This window comes from Gracilinanus agilis, chromosome 2 (genome assembly GCF_016433145.1).
Source record: "Gracilinanus agilis isolate LMUSP501 chromosome 2, AgileGrace, whole genome shotgun sequence".
Classification (NCBI taxonomy): domain Eukaryota; kingdom Metazoa; phylum Chordata; class Mammalia; order Didelphimorphia; family Didelphidae; genus Gracilinanus; species Gracilinanus agilis.
In genome coordinates this window covers 78,460,703-78,477,167 of record NC_058131.1, presented here as the reverse complement: position 1 = coordinate 78,477,167, position 16,465 = coordinate 78,460,703, and the positions used below count along the sequence as shown (strand labels likewise).

At 38.7% G+C, this 16,465-nt stretch overlaps 1 protein-coding gene across 1 annotated transcript in view; it reads right to left on the bottom strand.

The window, feature by feature from the left end:
- VAT1L (vesicle amine transport 1 like) overlaps positions 1–16,465 on the bottom strand; it is a 149,077-nt gene that overhangs the window by 111,431 nt on the left and 21,181 nt on the right. Inside the window, exons 2-3 of the mRNA XM_044660617.1 lie at positions 15,300–15,429; positions 13,326–13,541 (exon numbers count right to left, since the gene is read on the bottom strand). Coding sequence (XP_044516552.1) covers positions 13,326–13,541; positions 15,300–15,429 — 346 coding nt within the window. The remainder of the gene's footprint in view (positions 1–13,325; positions 13,542–15,299; positions 15,430–16,465) is intronic.

Genomic DNA, 16,465 nt, shown 5'->3' with positions numbered 1-16,465 from the left:
TGGAGGCCACTGTATGTATCCATACTTAACTTTTGGTTATAAGAGGATGGCATTGGGAGGAAGGAAGAGAATCATCCTATCCAGAAAAAAAACTGTGAAAGAAAAGCAAGAGGCATCAGGAAAAACTTAAAAATAGTTCCTTAAAGCCTTGAACAAAAGAAAAATACAGGGTAAAACTTCACAAAGGTTTTGTGGACACCTTGTATGTCCAGAAAGCTTTTTCAGGCATAGGGAAGAACACCCATTCTCATATTCTATTCAACATGTCCAAAATATACTTTTGTCTAAACTATGGGTCTGTCACATGGGTGGGGTGGGGGCAATGGGGAGAGCCATATAATTAAAGTGCTCAGAAATGTCTGACATTTAAAAAGAGCTGAACTGATTTTCCCAGTCAGCAATTGAAACACACCCCATTACACTTTACATCAAGTGCCCAGTAAATATCTCACTAAACCCATGATGTTAATGTACGGTTCCCTCTATTATTAATGAAGGGTGTGATAGAGAGGTTTTGTTCTGTTTAATTTTTCAATAGTTTCCATTCCTCTAGTCACCAGTTTCAGCGCTCATGGAGTGGAACTGCTGACAGGGCAAGGTCTTATGTGAGTACAATTTTGCAGCACCAGGCTGATGGGCTAAGGGTGGGAAGAGTCTGTTTCTTCTGCTCCCCTCATCCCTCTCAGCCACCATTCAGAAGCCTTCCTTTGCTTTCTCTCTACTCTTGTCTCACAGGAAGAGGTCGTCTTCTATGTACATAAGTGATTCCATTCTATCCTGTTTTTTCCATCTAATTATTACCTCTATCATTTCTTTTTTTCTTTTTTTTTTTTTTTAGGCAATGGGGGTTAAGTGACTTGCCCAGGGTCACACAACTAGGAAGTGTATGAATCCAGATTTGAACCCAGGACCTCCCATCTCTGGGTCTGGCTCTTAATCCACTGAGTCATCCAGCTGCCCCCACCTCTATCATTCCTATTCTCTCACCCTTCTAGCTCTCCTTGACTACCCACTGCTTCCCTACCTCCTATAAGCACACTCATATCTCCCCATACTCAAAAAACCATCATTCTGATCCCTTCATCTCAGTGAACTTGTGTTCCACATCTTTTCTTTGGCTAAACTCCTCAAGAAAGTAACCTAAAATGGGTCCTTCCACTTCCTTTCCTCTCATTCTTTTCTTAACTCTCTGAGGTCTGACTTTCAATCTCATAATTTAACTGACAGCTCTCTCTATACAAAATGTTCTCCTAATCACCATATCAAATGACCTTTTCTTAATCTTCATCTTTCTTGATCTCTCTGAAGCCTTTGAAATGTTGACTGCCCACATCTCCTGGATACTCTCCTCTCTTTTTGTTCATGTCACTGCTCTGCTCTCTCAGTTTTTTCCCCTACATGTCCAACTGTTCCTTCTCAATCTTTTACTGGTCTTTCATCTAAGTCATACCCACTCACCATAAATGACCCCCAAGGTTCTGTCCTAAGCCTTCTTCTCTTTTCCCTCTATATTATTTTTCTTGGTGACAGAACTGGGTAGGAGCACTATGGAATAACAAAATGAGCTTTCAAGAAAAAAAATTGCTCTGATGGAACCAAGAAGATAACATTTAATAGGGATCATTTAAAAAGGCAGGTAGGTGGCACAGTGGAAGGACTTGAGGGACAGAATGACCTGAATTTGAATCCTACCTTAGATAATAGCTGTGTGATCCTAGCTTAAGTCAATTAATTTCTCTCAGGCTCAGTTTCCTTAGTTAAAAAAAATGAGGATAATAATAGCCCCAACCTCCTAGGATTATAGTGAGGATAAAATGAGAAAACATATAAAAAGTGCTTTGTAAACCTTATATAGCCATATATGTATGCAAGCTATTAATAAAATTATAAATTATTAGATCACAGGTTCATAGATTTAAAGCTGGAAGTGATGTCAAAGGCCATGTTGGAGTGGAATTACTGACAGGGCAGGCCTTATGTGAGCATAATTTTGGAGCATCAGACTGATGGGCTAAGATTATTTTACAAATGGTGAAAATGAAATACAGAGAAGCTGAGTGACTTGATCACATAGGCAGAAAGCCTCATAGGTATTGAGTATTTGAAAAAGCCAACTGCACAAACATGGGAAACAATGTGGGCAACTAAAAAATAGAGAATACAACAAATTGTGGTACATGTATATAATGGAATATTGTGGTACTGTAAGAAGAACGTATACCTTCATCTCTCTCCAGGATTTTTCCTTCTTAGATTACAGCCAACTCACTCACCCCAACTGTATCTATGCTAGCATGTTGGAGCTAGGGGATGACCACTTTGCAGCTTCCCAAACCCAAATCCAGATTTTGGTCACATATGACACAAATAATCATATAAATATATATGTAAATATAATTTTGCCACAGTTCCTTGATAGAGTGATCTAGCAAGAAACTTCCATGTCTTAAAAACAGTCATATAAGTTACCTACTGAGAGTAATGCACTGCAGTACATTTGCTTCAGAAAGGGAATTCTTTCATTCAGATCCTTCTAGACCTATCTATCTTTTCTCAAACTATTTTTCTCTGTTTGTCACATAAATGTTCTCTTTCTGCTCCTTTCATTAAATAGAATAACAAAGGGGCAGTACTTTACATAAGACTTGTATAAACTGATACTGAATAAAAAAAAGTAGAACTAGGACAATAAAATAGACAACGAGTAAAATAATCTAACTAAAGAAAACTCTAAAAGACAATGGAATTAAGATTTTTACAAAGCCCAACTTTTGGTTCCAGATATTCATTTGGACAAAGAAATACACTTCCTTCCTCTTGCTAGAGAGGGGGTGGACTCCAGGTGAGAAGTACTGGGTATACTATGAATCATAGTTGCGTAACAGATGATTTTGCTTAATGACTTTGTTGTTTTTATAATGGAGTGTGATGGCGATTACTGAGAGCAAATATGGTGTAAATGCATTCTTAAAACATTTTTTAAAATCACTGAAAAAGGACCTGGGGTCTCAGTGGTTTCAAATTAAATAACTCAACAACGTAACATCAGTCAAAAAAATCTAATGCAATCCTGGAGACCACGGATAAAAGAAAAAGTGGACCAAGTAAAAGACATGAAGGCCCTATTGTCCTCTGCTTTGGTCAGACCAAACCTAGAGCACTGGGTTCAATTCTGGACACTGTATTGTAAGAAGGATTGACAACGGGAAGCTGGGTGGCTCAGTGGACTGAGAATCAGGTCCAGAGATGGGAGGTCCTAGGTTCAACTCTGGCCTCAGACACTTCCTAGCTATGTGACCCTGGGCAAGTCACTTAACCCCCATTACCTAGCCTTTACCAATGTTCTGCCTTGAAACCAATACACAGTATTGTGAAACCAATACACAGTATTGATTCTAAGATGGAAGATAGGGAGGAGAAGAAGAAGAAGGAGGAGGAGGAGGAGGAGGAGAGGAAAGAGGAGGAGGAGAAGAAGAAAGAGGAGGAGGAGGAGAAGAAAGAGGAGGAGGAGGAGGAGAAGGAGGAGGAGAAGGAGGAGGAGGAGGAGAAGGAGGAGGAGGAGGAGGAAGAGGAGGAGAAGGAGGAGGAGGAGGAGGAGGATTAACAGGCTGAAGTACTTCCAAAATGGAGGATGACTAGAATGTTGAGGAGATTCACAACCACACCATAAAGATTTGTTAAAGAACTGGGATGTGTAGCTGGAAGAAAAGTCATGGAGTGAAATGGACCATTGTCTTCATGTATTTAAAGGATTATCATATTGAAAAGGAGTTATTTGGTTTCACTCTAGAGGGCAAAACTAAGAGTGATAGGTGGAGACTGGAAGAAAGATTCCAGCTCAATATAAGGTAACATTTCTTAACACACTGAGCTGTCTAAAAGTGAACTGAACTGGTGAGTTCATCCTCAGTGGAGGTCTTCAAGTGGAGAATGGATGCCTGCATCTCTCAGAGACTAAAGAAGAAATGACTGTCCAGGCAGAAATTGAATTATATAGCTTTTGAGGCCCCTTACCACTTCACAATTCTGTGATTTTATAAAATTTAAGGAGTATTAATGACTTTATGTGACCTTCCAATAAAATGGACCTTTTCTTATAAGACATAGGTCTACTCATCAGGAATCGTTTTCTGAGACTGATTCGGTGTTTAATACCTTCAATGAATTATACTCTATATGATCACAGAAATATCCTACAGTCATTAACTTCTCATTAACCTTTTATCACTTACTGTTCTTTCAAGCAAATACCTCCATTTGCAGATGGTTTCATCGATTTTAATAGTGTTTAATTCACCCAAACTAGAAAGTTACTTATGTATACAAGTGCACACACTGACTTGTTTTATGATCTTGGGCAATTTCTTCTCAGTCTCTGAGTCTCCGTTTCCTCCTTTGTAAGATGAGGAGACTGTACTAGATAATACCTGGCTTTTCTTATAGCTCTGACAATCTGTTTTCTTAAAGATCTTTCCAGTTCAGTCATTCAATTCAATTCCATAGATATTATTACTCTGTGCTGGATATTGTGTTGGACTTTTAGAGATATTATGGATTATGAAAGGTAGAAATGAAGAATCAATTCCAGGATGAGGTTACCCTATACAAATACAAAGAGTAATGTTTGGTGTGGATTTTACTACTAAATGTAGTATTTCAGTCAGTCATCTGACATTTTTAAGTGTCACGCACCATGTTAAACCCTGAGGGTAGAAAGAAAGCCAATCCCCCCTTCCCACTACCCCAGGTCCTGCTATCAAGGAGTTTGCAGTCTAATGGGAGAGACAATATGAAAAAAACTTATGTACAAATGAGATATTTACAGGATAAACTGGGGGGAAGTCTCAAAGGGAAGGCACTAAGCTTAAGCCAACAGGTGGAGATAAGGAGGGAAAGTGTTTCAGGCATGAGGTACAGGCAGTGAAAATGCTCGTAGTTGGGAGACTATGTGCCACTTATTTGAAGAACACCAAGGATGACAGGACATCCAGGTGGAGATGTTGTCTAGAAGGCAGTTAACTATTCAGGATTAGAGTCCCTCCCTACTCTTATCTTCTCTGTTCAATTATTTTCTCCAAGATAAGTCTTAACTGTTTCTCTCTAACTATAACAAAATGCAAATCAAATAGCAAGCATTTATTAAGAGATTATTGTATGCCAGGTACTGGCATTGGGGATACCAAGAAAAGGAAACACAGTGCCTGCCCTCCAGAAGTACACATTTTTAAAAAACAAAACAAAACAAAACAAAAAAAAAAAACCAACCCTTATCTTCTGTCTTGGAATCCATAAGAATCATTCCAAAGCAGAAGAGCAGTAAGAACTAGGCAAGGGGGTTAAGTGACTTTTCTAGGGTCACACAACTAGGAAGTATCTGAGGTAAGATTTGAACCCAGGTCTTCCTAACTCCAGATCGGGCACTCTATCCATTGTGCTAGATGTCCCCCCCCCCTCCTTTTTTTTTTAAGAGACACACAATCCATTAGAGGAGGAAAAATGCCATAACACAGAAGATAACAACAGAGTACAAGACATGGAAAGTAATACTAAAGGCAGAGGTGCTGGAGTCATCTCCAACCTACTCAAGATAATCAATTGCTACATTTTCAGTGTAAGCAGGTATAATTTGGAAATTGGAAAATATTCAAATTTAAGGGCTGATTTATTGTTCTATTGATTGCACCTTTCCTCTGTTGATTATTTCAAATTTATCCTCTATATAATATGCTTGCGTATAATTGTTTATACACCATCTTCCTCTTTAAACTGAGCTCTCTGAGAGCAAGGACTGTTTTTTGGCCTGTTCTGCATGTCCAGCAATTAGCACAGTACCTGGCACACAGAAGGTGATTAATAAATAGGGGCACTAGGTTACACAGTGGAAAGAGTACTGGGTCTAGAGTCAGGAAGACCTGAATTTAAATCCTGTCTTGGATACTTGCTAGCTATGTGATCTTGGGCACGTCACCTAATCCTGTCTGCCTCAGTTTCTTCATCTGTAAAATGAGCTGCAGAAGGAAATGCCAAACCATTATAGTATCTTGCCAAGAAAAGCCCAGATGAGGTCACAAAGAGTTGATCACAACTAAAACAATTGTACAGTAATAAATGTTTACGTAGACTGACAATAAAGTCATAAAGAAAATGTTAATCAGGCAGATTAAACTTAAATGTGTGTCTTGAATAGATTCTTTTCCTTCAGAAAGCTGATTGTAAAACATTTATAAGCACAACCCTACTTAAACTAGATGGCACTAGCAGTTAAGAAGAGCCAAGAAAGGTCTCCAGGAAGAGGTGATAGTTGAAGTGAATTTTTATATAGTTAATTCACTGGGCAGCAATCTGATGATGAAGCATCCCACAAGCAGACACATTCTTTAATAATCCCAGGGAACATTTCCGTGGACTTTCAATTCTAAGTGGTTTGAACTACAGTGGTAAAGGCAACATACATAATGAATAGAATTGAATAATTAAGTATCATTCATCTAAATACATGTCCTGCTTTCATTCCAAAGATCTTTGGCGCTGAACACCCTGCTGGGAGATGAAGCGCCTGCTAGCAGCTTGTTGGTACTTAAAACTTCTCCCAGATTTCTTATATACAACTCCCATAACATGATGGTCACCTTTGTATGCAGGATCGAGGAGGGCAAAGATACAACCCTGCCTGGAATCTTTTCTTTCAGTTGGGATCTAAGAGAGAATTGATGTCCTACCAGAACAAGCCTAGGTGCTGCTGCTCTTTTTTAATTTAAATTTAACTTTTTAAAATTTAAATTAAAAATTTTTCAGTTACATGTAGAAACAATTTTTAAAAATTGTTATCTAACATTTTGTTATTCAGATTCTCTCCTTCCTCCCCTCCCCCATCCCCAAGACAGTAAACATGGATTATATCAGGGCAATACCTAATTCCATAGTCCTCATGTCCTAGAAGAATAAAAATATCACATATATAATAAACTCATGAAGGAAATAAAGAGAAAAAAATGGCATGCTTTGATCTGCAGACTCCAACAGTTCCTTCTTCCACTGTGGCTAGGCTTTATCATCATGAGTCTCTTGGGATTATCTTGGTACCTTACATTGATAATAGTTTAGTCCTTCACTGTTGACCAATGCACAATATTTCTGTTACTGCATATACTGTTCTCCTAGTTCTGCTCACTTCACTTTGTATTCCTTCATATAAGTCTTTGCAGCCTTTTCTGAATTCATCCTGTTTGTCAATTCATATGGCACAATAGTATTCCATTACAAAATATATTCCATATACCACAATTTGTTCAGCCATTCTCCAAATGATGGATGTTCCCTCAGTTTCCAATTCTTTGCCACTATAAAAAGAGCAGCTAAAAATATTTGGCTACAGATAGGTGTTTTTCCCCCATCTCTGATCTCTTTGGGATATAGGCCTTGTAAGTGGTATTACTGGGTCAAAAACTATGCACAGCTTTATAGCCCATTGGGCATGGTTCTCTAGAACCACATTGCTCTCTAGAATGGTTTTATCAGTTCACAGTTCCACTAGCAGTGTAACATTATTCCAGTTTTCCCATATCCCCTCCAGCGGTTAGCATTTCCCTTTTTGATCATATTAGCCAATCTGATACATATGAAGTAGTATCTCAGAGTTGTTTTAATTTGCATTTTTCTTTAATCAATAGTGATTTGGAGCATTTTTTCCTATGACTAGATAATTTTAATTTCTTCCTTTGAGAATTGGCATTTACCAAGTGAGGAATGCTTTGTATCCTTATAAATTTGAGGTAGGTCTCTATATATTTCAGAAATGAAATCTTTGTCAGACATTTGCTAAATTTTCTCACCAGTTTTTTGTTTGTATGTTTTAAATTTAATGTAATCAAAATTATCCATTTCTATATGATGCTTCTGCCTTGGGAGGTGAATTGTCCTTGTTAATAAGTGAATGAAAAAATACCCCAAATCCATTGTGTCTAGCTGTCTCCAGACCATATTTCACACTCCAACTAGCCATCTACCAAGACAAGTGCCTGGGGGCACTGGGAGGCTCTCTAACACTTCCCAATTCTGTGACTTTATAAAAATGGAAGGATTTTTATATGGTGTCCCTAATAAAGCAGACTACTTCTCATAAGGCACAAGACTACTTATCAGGAATAGTTTTCTGGGACCAGTCTGGTATGCCCAAATGCACAAAGGAAGACATTATTTATTGACTATTCATGTGAAAAAGACCTGGGGTCTAGGTGATTTCAAGTTAAACATGCTCCATGTTTTCCATCCATGTTGCACTATTGGCTACTTCTCAAACTCAGCATTCTTATCCTGTCCACTCCAATTTACAGGCACAAACTATCCTCTCCTTTCTGAAAGATACTTCCTCTTCAACTCCTCCTTCCTGATTTCTTCCTTCAAAGTTCAGCTCAGGCACCATTTCCTAGTAAAGCCTTCCCTGATCCTCTCACTGGCTAGAGATCTCTGCCTCTTCAAATTACCTCAGACAAACTTATTATTGTATTTGTAATCTCCCCATAGAATGTAAACTTCTGGAGAATAGAGTCTGCTTCCTTTTGGTCTTTGTATCTTTAGGATCTAGAACAATGCTTTATGCTAGATAGTGGCTCATTAAGTGTTGGTAGAATTGGATAGAGAATCCATGAATTAAAGAGTCCAAGAACTAGACAGGACCTCAGAAAACAAAGCTTCCCCCAAAAGTGATCATTAAGCTTATAGATCTCTAGGGACAGGGAAACCACTACCTTCTAGGGCAAGCCATTCCACTTTTGGATAGTTCTAATTGCTAGGAAGCTTTCCCTTATGAGAAGACAAAGTTTGTTTCTCTACAACATCTCCTCTCTAATTTGGCCCTGTGGAGTTCAGAAAAAAATATTAATCTCTCTTGCACCATGATAGCCCTTCACATATTAATATTTATCATATGCCCTTTAAATCTCTTCTTCTCTAGACAAAACATTCCTAGTTAAACTTCCTAGTCTGGAAGAGAAACATTCAGACTAGCTGAAAGAAAAAAAAGAGGGATGTAATTAGATTTAATTTGATAGAACCTTGCTAGCAATTGGATTCTGGAACAATCTTCATCTGTATTAAGGGCCTGGGAGGAATGTGCTAGTTGCCTCTCCAAGGCATCTGTACAGAAGGTTTGACAAATCATGAGAAAAGGCAGCAAAGAAGTACATCATAAATCAACTGAAGGCTGTTCAAGAACTCCCACTGAAAGGAATAGGTATAATTAATGGGAAGTTTGTCAGGGCTGCTCTCCATAGGAATAAGCCACAGAATGCTGCAAACAAGAACAAAAGTCTAAGGATCTCATTTTAGGCAGCTCTGGAAGTCTAGAGGTATTTTGGGTTTCTGCCAGTGGTATGGACACACAACACAGAGAAGTTTAGTTGACCACCCCCCGGCCTATTGCACCAGGTTCTTAGCCTGGGCACAGGCCAACTTTGGGATCCCAGGACCCTGCCTAAACCAATAGCAGAACACCCAATACCTACCCCTTAAAGTCCCAAGGCCTGGCACAAGGCAGCAGAGAGGCCCCAAATTCTATAGCTTCAAGCCCGAGGTGAAGTCCCTAGCCCCAGGGGAAAATAACACACAGTGCTCTAAGTCCTACAAGCCACCAACAGAGAATATCAAACCCGTTTTCAGAATTCCCAGTCCATAAGCAAAAAAGCAAAAAAAAAAAAAAAAAAAAAAAAAAAAAGGCTGGGAAAATGATCAAACAGCAAAAGAGATACCTAAGCATAAAAAAATTTTATGGCGGCAAAAAGCAAGACACAGATTCAGCAGAGGACAGTGACAAAGTAGCCACATGCAAAACTTCAAAGAAAAATGGAAATTGATCTCAGGTACTGGAAGAGCTCAAAAAGGAATTCAAAAATAAAATAAGAAAGGTGGAAGAAAAATGGGAAAAAGAAAATAACAGCTTAAAAAGCAAAATTGGTCAAGTGGAAATAAGAGGTACAAAAATCCACAAAAAAGAGTTTCCTAAAAACAAAACTGACCTGCTGGAAAAAGAGGTAAAAAAAATCCAGTGAAGAAAAGAGTTCCATAAAAAGTAGAATGGACCAAATGGAAAAGGAGGATCAAAAGGTCATGGAAGAAAATCACTTTAAAAATTAGAATGGGGGTGGGGTAAGAGCCACTAAGTGGCTCAGTGGATTGAGAGTCAGACCCGGAGATGGGAGGTCCTGGGTTCGAGTCTGGCCTCAGACACTTCCTAGCTTTGTGACCTTGGGCAAGTCACTTAACCTCAGTTGCCTAGCCCTTATCACTCTTCTGCCTTGGAACCAATACATAGTATTGATTCCAAGATGGAAGGTAAGGGTTTAAAAAAATCAGAACTGGGCAAATAGAAGCAAATGACTTCATGAATGGTACGGACACACAAAGTGCATGTTGAATTCTGGCCTAGAGAAGATGGAAGATGCATCTCTACTCTTCATGTCATCACATTATTAGAATGAGATCTCTCTTGAAAACAGAAGAGGAGTTTCAAGGAAGAAACAAAGCAAAATCAAAAAACAAATAAACCCTGTTTTCAAGGAGAATTCTATAAATTTGGGAGTTCTTTAATTTAATCTATCAAGACTCACTAATGCCAAAATCAAAAGATTCTAATTTTGCAGGGTAGTTAAAGTATTTATAAAAACATTGCCTGAGTATGATGTTCTAGTTTTGAAAGAGAATATATTAGTGTTTTGGTAATAGGGAAGACTTAATAGCCATGACACAATAATCCAAGAACTTTTAAAGTCATTTAAATAGAGGCAACAGGAGGACCTTTGGTCAAATCTTTCCTGTGACCCTGGGCAAGTCACTTAACTTCTCTTAGCCCCATTTTCCTCACTTGTAAAATAAGGATAACAATAGCACCTACCTCACAAGGCTGTTATGAGGATTAAAAGAGAAGATGTAAAATATTTTATAAACTTTAAAGTATCATATACATGCTATCTGTTATTAATAAATCAAATTTATTTTTATTAAATAGCACAATATGATGTTTTTAGGATAAAAAATTTTAAATCCAGCAATTTGTTTATAATTTTTAAACACATTTGAAAATATGAATGAATACGTGGCTTCTAGAGGAAGTGATAAAGTGGTTAAAAAGTGGATCGACGGGAAGCTAGGTGGCTTAGTTGATAGTTAGACAGACCTACAGATGGGAAAGTCCTGGGTTCGTATCTGGTCTCAGGCACTTCCTAGATGTATGACCCTGGACAAGTCACTTAACCCCAATTGCATAGCCTTTACTGCTCTTCTGTCTTGGAACCAATACTAAGTATTGTGTTCTTTTGGTGAACCTTTTTGAGAATGTGTGTCCAAAATGCAACTCCAAGCTGCCTGTGAGCCCCCTGCATCACCCCAGACAGTGGAGGGAGGAAGTGCTCACACTGGGAGGCTGAACAGAGGGGCAGGGCATGCAAAAAATGTCCTTGGGCACTGGGAAGAGGGGGAACGGAGCAGCCATCTCTGTGCCACCTGGCACCTGTACCACAGCTTTGCCAACACGTATCTAAACTCTCCTTCAACTTCATTAAGTACCCTCTGTCTTAATGAGGTTAAGTATATAATTTTATGAGTTTGTGCAGTTTATAGACTGGAGAAAGGAATTGAAAATACCTCAAATAAAGATAGGATGTTAATTGATTGGTGAAATGGAATTACAAGGGGCACTTAATTCCAGGAATAAGGTTATAACTGGGTAATGACTTAAAAGCATTACCTTAGGATTTTGTGGCTTTTCTGGGGTTTTAGTTATACTCTATTAATGATATTATTAGGAAATGACTTTGTTCAGGACAACCATTTTTCTTTCTCAACAGCTACTTAATACTAACCCATCCCTCCCCAAGTCAGAAAACAGAGATGAGCTCTAAGCTGATGCTCTAAATGCTTCACCTGAAACAACAATAACTATAATGCATATTTTAAGAGTACTTTAACATTTACAAAACACTTTTATATAAGTACTACTATTAGTATTTTACCTAGGAGGAAACTGAAGCCCTGTTCTAAGAAAAGGAAGTGGCTTGGGTGTGGTAAAATAAGTCATTTTTAATAGAGTTGGGACTTAATTTTGGAGGCAATGACACTAGAATAAGTGCAAATATTTTGGAAAGCAATTTGGAATTATTCAAATGAGATGACTAAAATATCCATGTACTTTGAGCCAAGAGATTTCACTGCTAGAGGATCAATAAAAAAGAGAAAGTCCTCATATATACCAAAACATTTATAGCACCATTTTTTGTGACAGCAAAGAACTTAGACAAAGTAGTTGCTTCCAGATTGAGGGATGGCTAAGCAAATTGTGGTACATGACTGTAATGGAATATTGCTGTGCTAAAAGAAATATAAATATGGTGAATACAGAGAATCTTGGAAAGATTTACATGAACTGATGGAAAACGAAGTAAGAAGAGACAAGAAAAGAATAAAAACAAAAACTACCACAAAGTATATGGAAAGAAAACCAAAGACAATCAAAAGAGAATATTTCAAAATTACAAAGAACTAGCACTACTCCAAAGAAGTAATATATCTTATATTCACTTTACTCCTTTATAGAAATGGAAGGTCCGTGAGTATTTCCAGACTCTCAATTAATTGATCAGTTTTGCAGAATTTTTCTCCTTTTAAAAATATTATTTGTTTTATATATATATATAAATATGTATATATATATATCATTGTTAATAATATGTTAACTCTCTGAGAATCAAATGCAGAAAAATACCTCTAAGATCCAATCTCAGAAAGATCATCATTCAGACCGAAACCCAGAGACCATTTCTGAGACTCCTACATTCATTCAGATATTATCTGAGACCAGAGATAACCTCTGAACCTCAAAGCTAAAAGACCATCTCTGAGATCCTATATATCTAGAAACAATCTGAGACAATTAATATCCAGAAAGACTACCTCTGAGGCACTCAGATATATTCTAAGAGACTCAAACATAGAATGACCACTTCCAAAGTCTCATAGAACTCATTACTGAGACCCTAAACCAAAAGCTCCCCTTACAGTCAGAGACATCATCTCTAAAATGTCTAATACCCACAAAGCCCATCTCTGAAATGTCCATATATCCAAAAAGATTGAGACTCCTCACATGAAGAGATCAGCTCCAAAATAAGTCAGAAGGAAACCCTTTCTCAAATCCCTCACACCCACAAAGACCACCTCTGAGCTCTCTTATTAGAGCCCTTGATTTAAAGGGCACACGCATCCCAAGATTGCCCTAACAGGTCTACTTTCCCCTGGCTCATGCCTTCCTGACCCCAGATGACAAAGCTACTTACCACACCACCTCCTGCAGAGTGCACTAGCACCGACATTCCTTCCCGCAGGTTGGCAACCTCGAAGAGCATCATGTAGGCAGTTACAAAGTTCATGGGGAAGGCAGCAGCCTCAGGGAAATTCATGTCATCTGGGATCCTGTAGACAAACTCGACTGGCGTACAAACAACCTCTGCCCATGCATTGTAATTCACAAACGCCATGACACGGTCCCCGATCTGTAGGGAGAAATGCAGGGTGAGATGGCTACAACAGGCACAGAGCTGACCATGGCTCCCCTACTGCATGATAATGACAACTATTAACAGTCATAATTCTAGGGCAGCTGACACTTTCTTTACCACAGTAATAATGAAACTATTAATATTTACATTTTATAGATAAGACAACCAGATTTTGAATTGGAAGGGTCCTTAGAAATCATCTAGCCCAATCCTCTCACTCTGTAGTTGGAAAAACCAAAGCCCAGAGTGGTCCGGTGATTTGCCTAACAACACATACAGGGGAAGAGCAGCCAGGAAAGAGTTTTGGTCTAATGTGAATGTCACCCCAGAGTAGTAGTTTGTCACACCCTTTCTAGTAGCAATGGTAGCACCAATCTGATTATTGTTCTCAGAGGAAAAGCTGGAAATCAGTGATGGGGTTGGGGGAATAGGACTGGAAAGATGTTCTTTCTTGTGGTAGGCTTAGTTGTCTTGGTAGATGGCTAGTTGGAGAGTGAAATATAGTATGGAGACAGCTAGACACAGTGGATTAGGGATATTTTTTCATTCACTTATTAATAAGGACAATTCACCTCCAAGGCAGAGTCCTAAAGCTGAATGGATTAACTGGGCCCCGTCTCCATGAGAGCTGACTGAGACAGGTCACACAGCCTACAAATACTGGAGGCAGGATTCAAATTTGGGGGATCACAAGTTGTCCAGAATCATGTATATAAACTGTTTGCAGACCTTAAAGTGCTATATAAATGTCAGTTATTATTATTATTATTATTATTATTATTATTATTATTATTTTGTAGGAGGAGAAACTGAGGTGCTGGGAGGGAAAGTGACTTGCCTCGAGTCATATGTAAAGGTAAAGACAGAGCCAGGACAGGAAACCAGCTCAGAGTTCACAGTCCCAATAATGTATTTAAATTGTTTTTTAAGTGTCTATATGGCAATAGCTGATATACACATATATATGCTATGCATATATGCACATATATGCCTATATAGATATGCATAATTTTAAGGTTGCAAAGTGCTTATGTCCATCTCCGTGACAATTCTCTGAGGTACATCTTACAAGTTTTATGCCCATTTTATAAATGAGCAAACAGAAACACAAAAGTTAAAATGGCAGTCATGGTCATATGGATGCTAAATATCAGAAGTAAGATTTGAACTTGGGTTTCTTCTAACTTCAGTGCTCTTTGCATTCTATCACACTGCCTCTCCATGTACAGTGAGTGGGAATAACCCTGAATATCACATCAGGTGATCTAATTTTGATTCCTGATTTTACAACTAACTCCCTAGGTAATTCATCACTTCACCCCTGGAGCCTTCATTTTATTTATATATGAAATTGGTCTAGCTCAGAGGTTCTTAATCTGAAGATCCACCAGCAGTATAGGGATAGATTTCTGGAGGTAGGGGAGAAGGGGAAATCTGGGAACGTGTACTTGAAAGAAATTAATGTTTATTTTCACTAATCTCTGAATGAAATTTGGCATTTCCTTCAATTATGAAAGTAGATGACAACCCACAATAGCATTCAGCTTTCCCAGACTCCCAAAGGGGTCCATGACATAAACAAGGTTAAGAAGCCTTAATCTACATGATCTCTACGTTTCCTTCCAGTCTCAAAACCTTTGATTCTATGACATGTTGAGCATTTTTTCTTCCATGTCCCTTTGATATCACCTCCCTCCCCCTCATCAGACTCCACATAATTCAGGCTCTTGAAACCCCCAACCATGCTGTTACCTCATAGCCTTTCACATTGTCTCCAAGGGCTTCCACAATCCCAGAGCACTCAAATCCAGGTACCAAGGGTGTCTTGGGCGGGTTGTCAATATTCCCTTGCCTCACCATCAGATCAATAAAGTTTAAACCACTGTGAAGAGTAAATAAGAGAAAAGCAAGTCAATGTGACAGAATTTGACTAAAAGGAACCTTTAAAGTGTTCTCCTGAAATGTGTACAGGAATTCATCACTCATCCAGACAGCACGTATTCAGCAGCCTCATCTAGGCAGAGCACAGCCAGCGGGACGGAGAACGGGAAACGGGGTCAGAGCAGACATCATGGCTACTCCCATGTCTACCCATGCTGCTCAAAATACACTCCCTTCAAGCCATCACTTTATTGTAACTTATGTTAAATACAATCTGAAAGAGCTGAATTATATTGTTTTCTAGCCTATACTAGATTAAAAGAGACAGAATCTGTTTGAGGCAGACACACTGACCACAGCAAAACCTGATAGGGAAGGAAGAGACAGAAAGACTACAAATGCAGACACAAACATTCTCAAAGCACAGTCATATAGGGCCATTTATTGCAGGGGATTTATAGTCTAGGAAACTCTCTGGCCACATCTTTCAGTCCAGCAAGCATTCTAGGTTTCAGCCATGCCCCTTCCCCTTGCCTGATATTCACTCCCTGCTCTGTTTTACTTGGAATTCTAGCTGATGGTGTCTCCCTAGCTGTGACCTCAATGGTAGAAAATCAATTAAATCTACTGAGAACTCCTATAATATACCCAAGTTGCTTCAATCCCAGTTTCCTAAATTTCCATGAAGCACCAAGCCCTAAAAGTACCAATAGTCTTCTCACAGGACCATTGTAGACATTCTCTTCGTGCCAGAGCCTGAAGAAAGTGCTGGTAAAATAGCCTCCCTCTCCTTCCCAATCAGAATTTGAAGGTCTACCTCATTCACATAACCATTGTGGGTGTTTATGGGTTTCTTGCTTTGATGTCCCTCCTTCCCTCCAGCTTCCTTGGATGTTTTCAGCTAGGTCATGGGTCCTTCTCTTTTGAGCCTTCCTTAAACACACCAAACAGAAGGGCCTGCTGCTGTTAGCATTGACTAGCTCATCTAGACCTTCCAGGTTTTAAAAACTACTTCTAATTAAAAAGCAGATGATAAG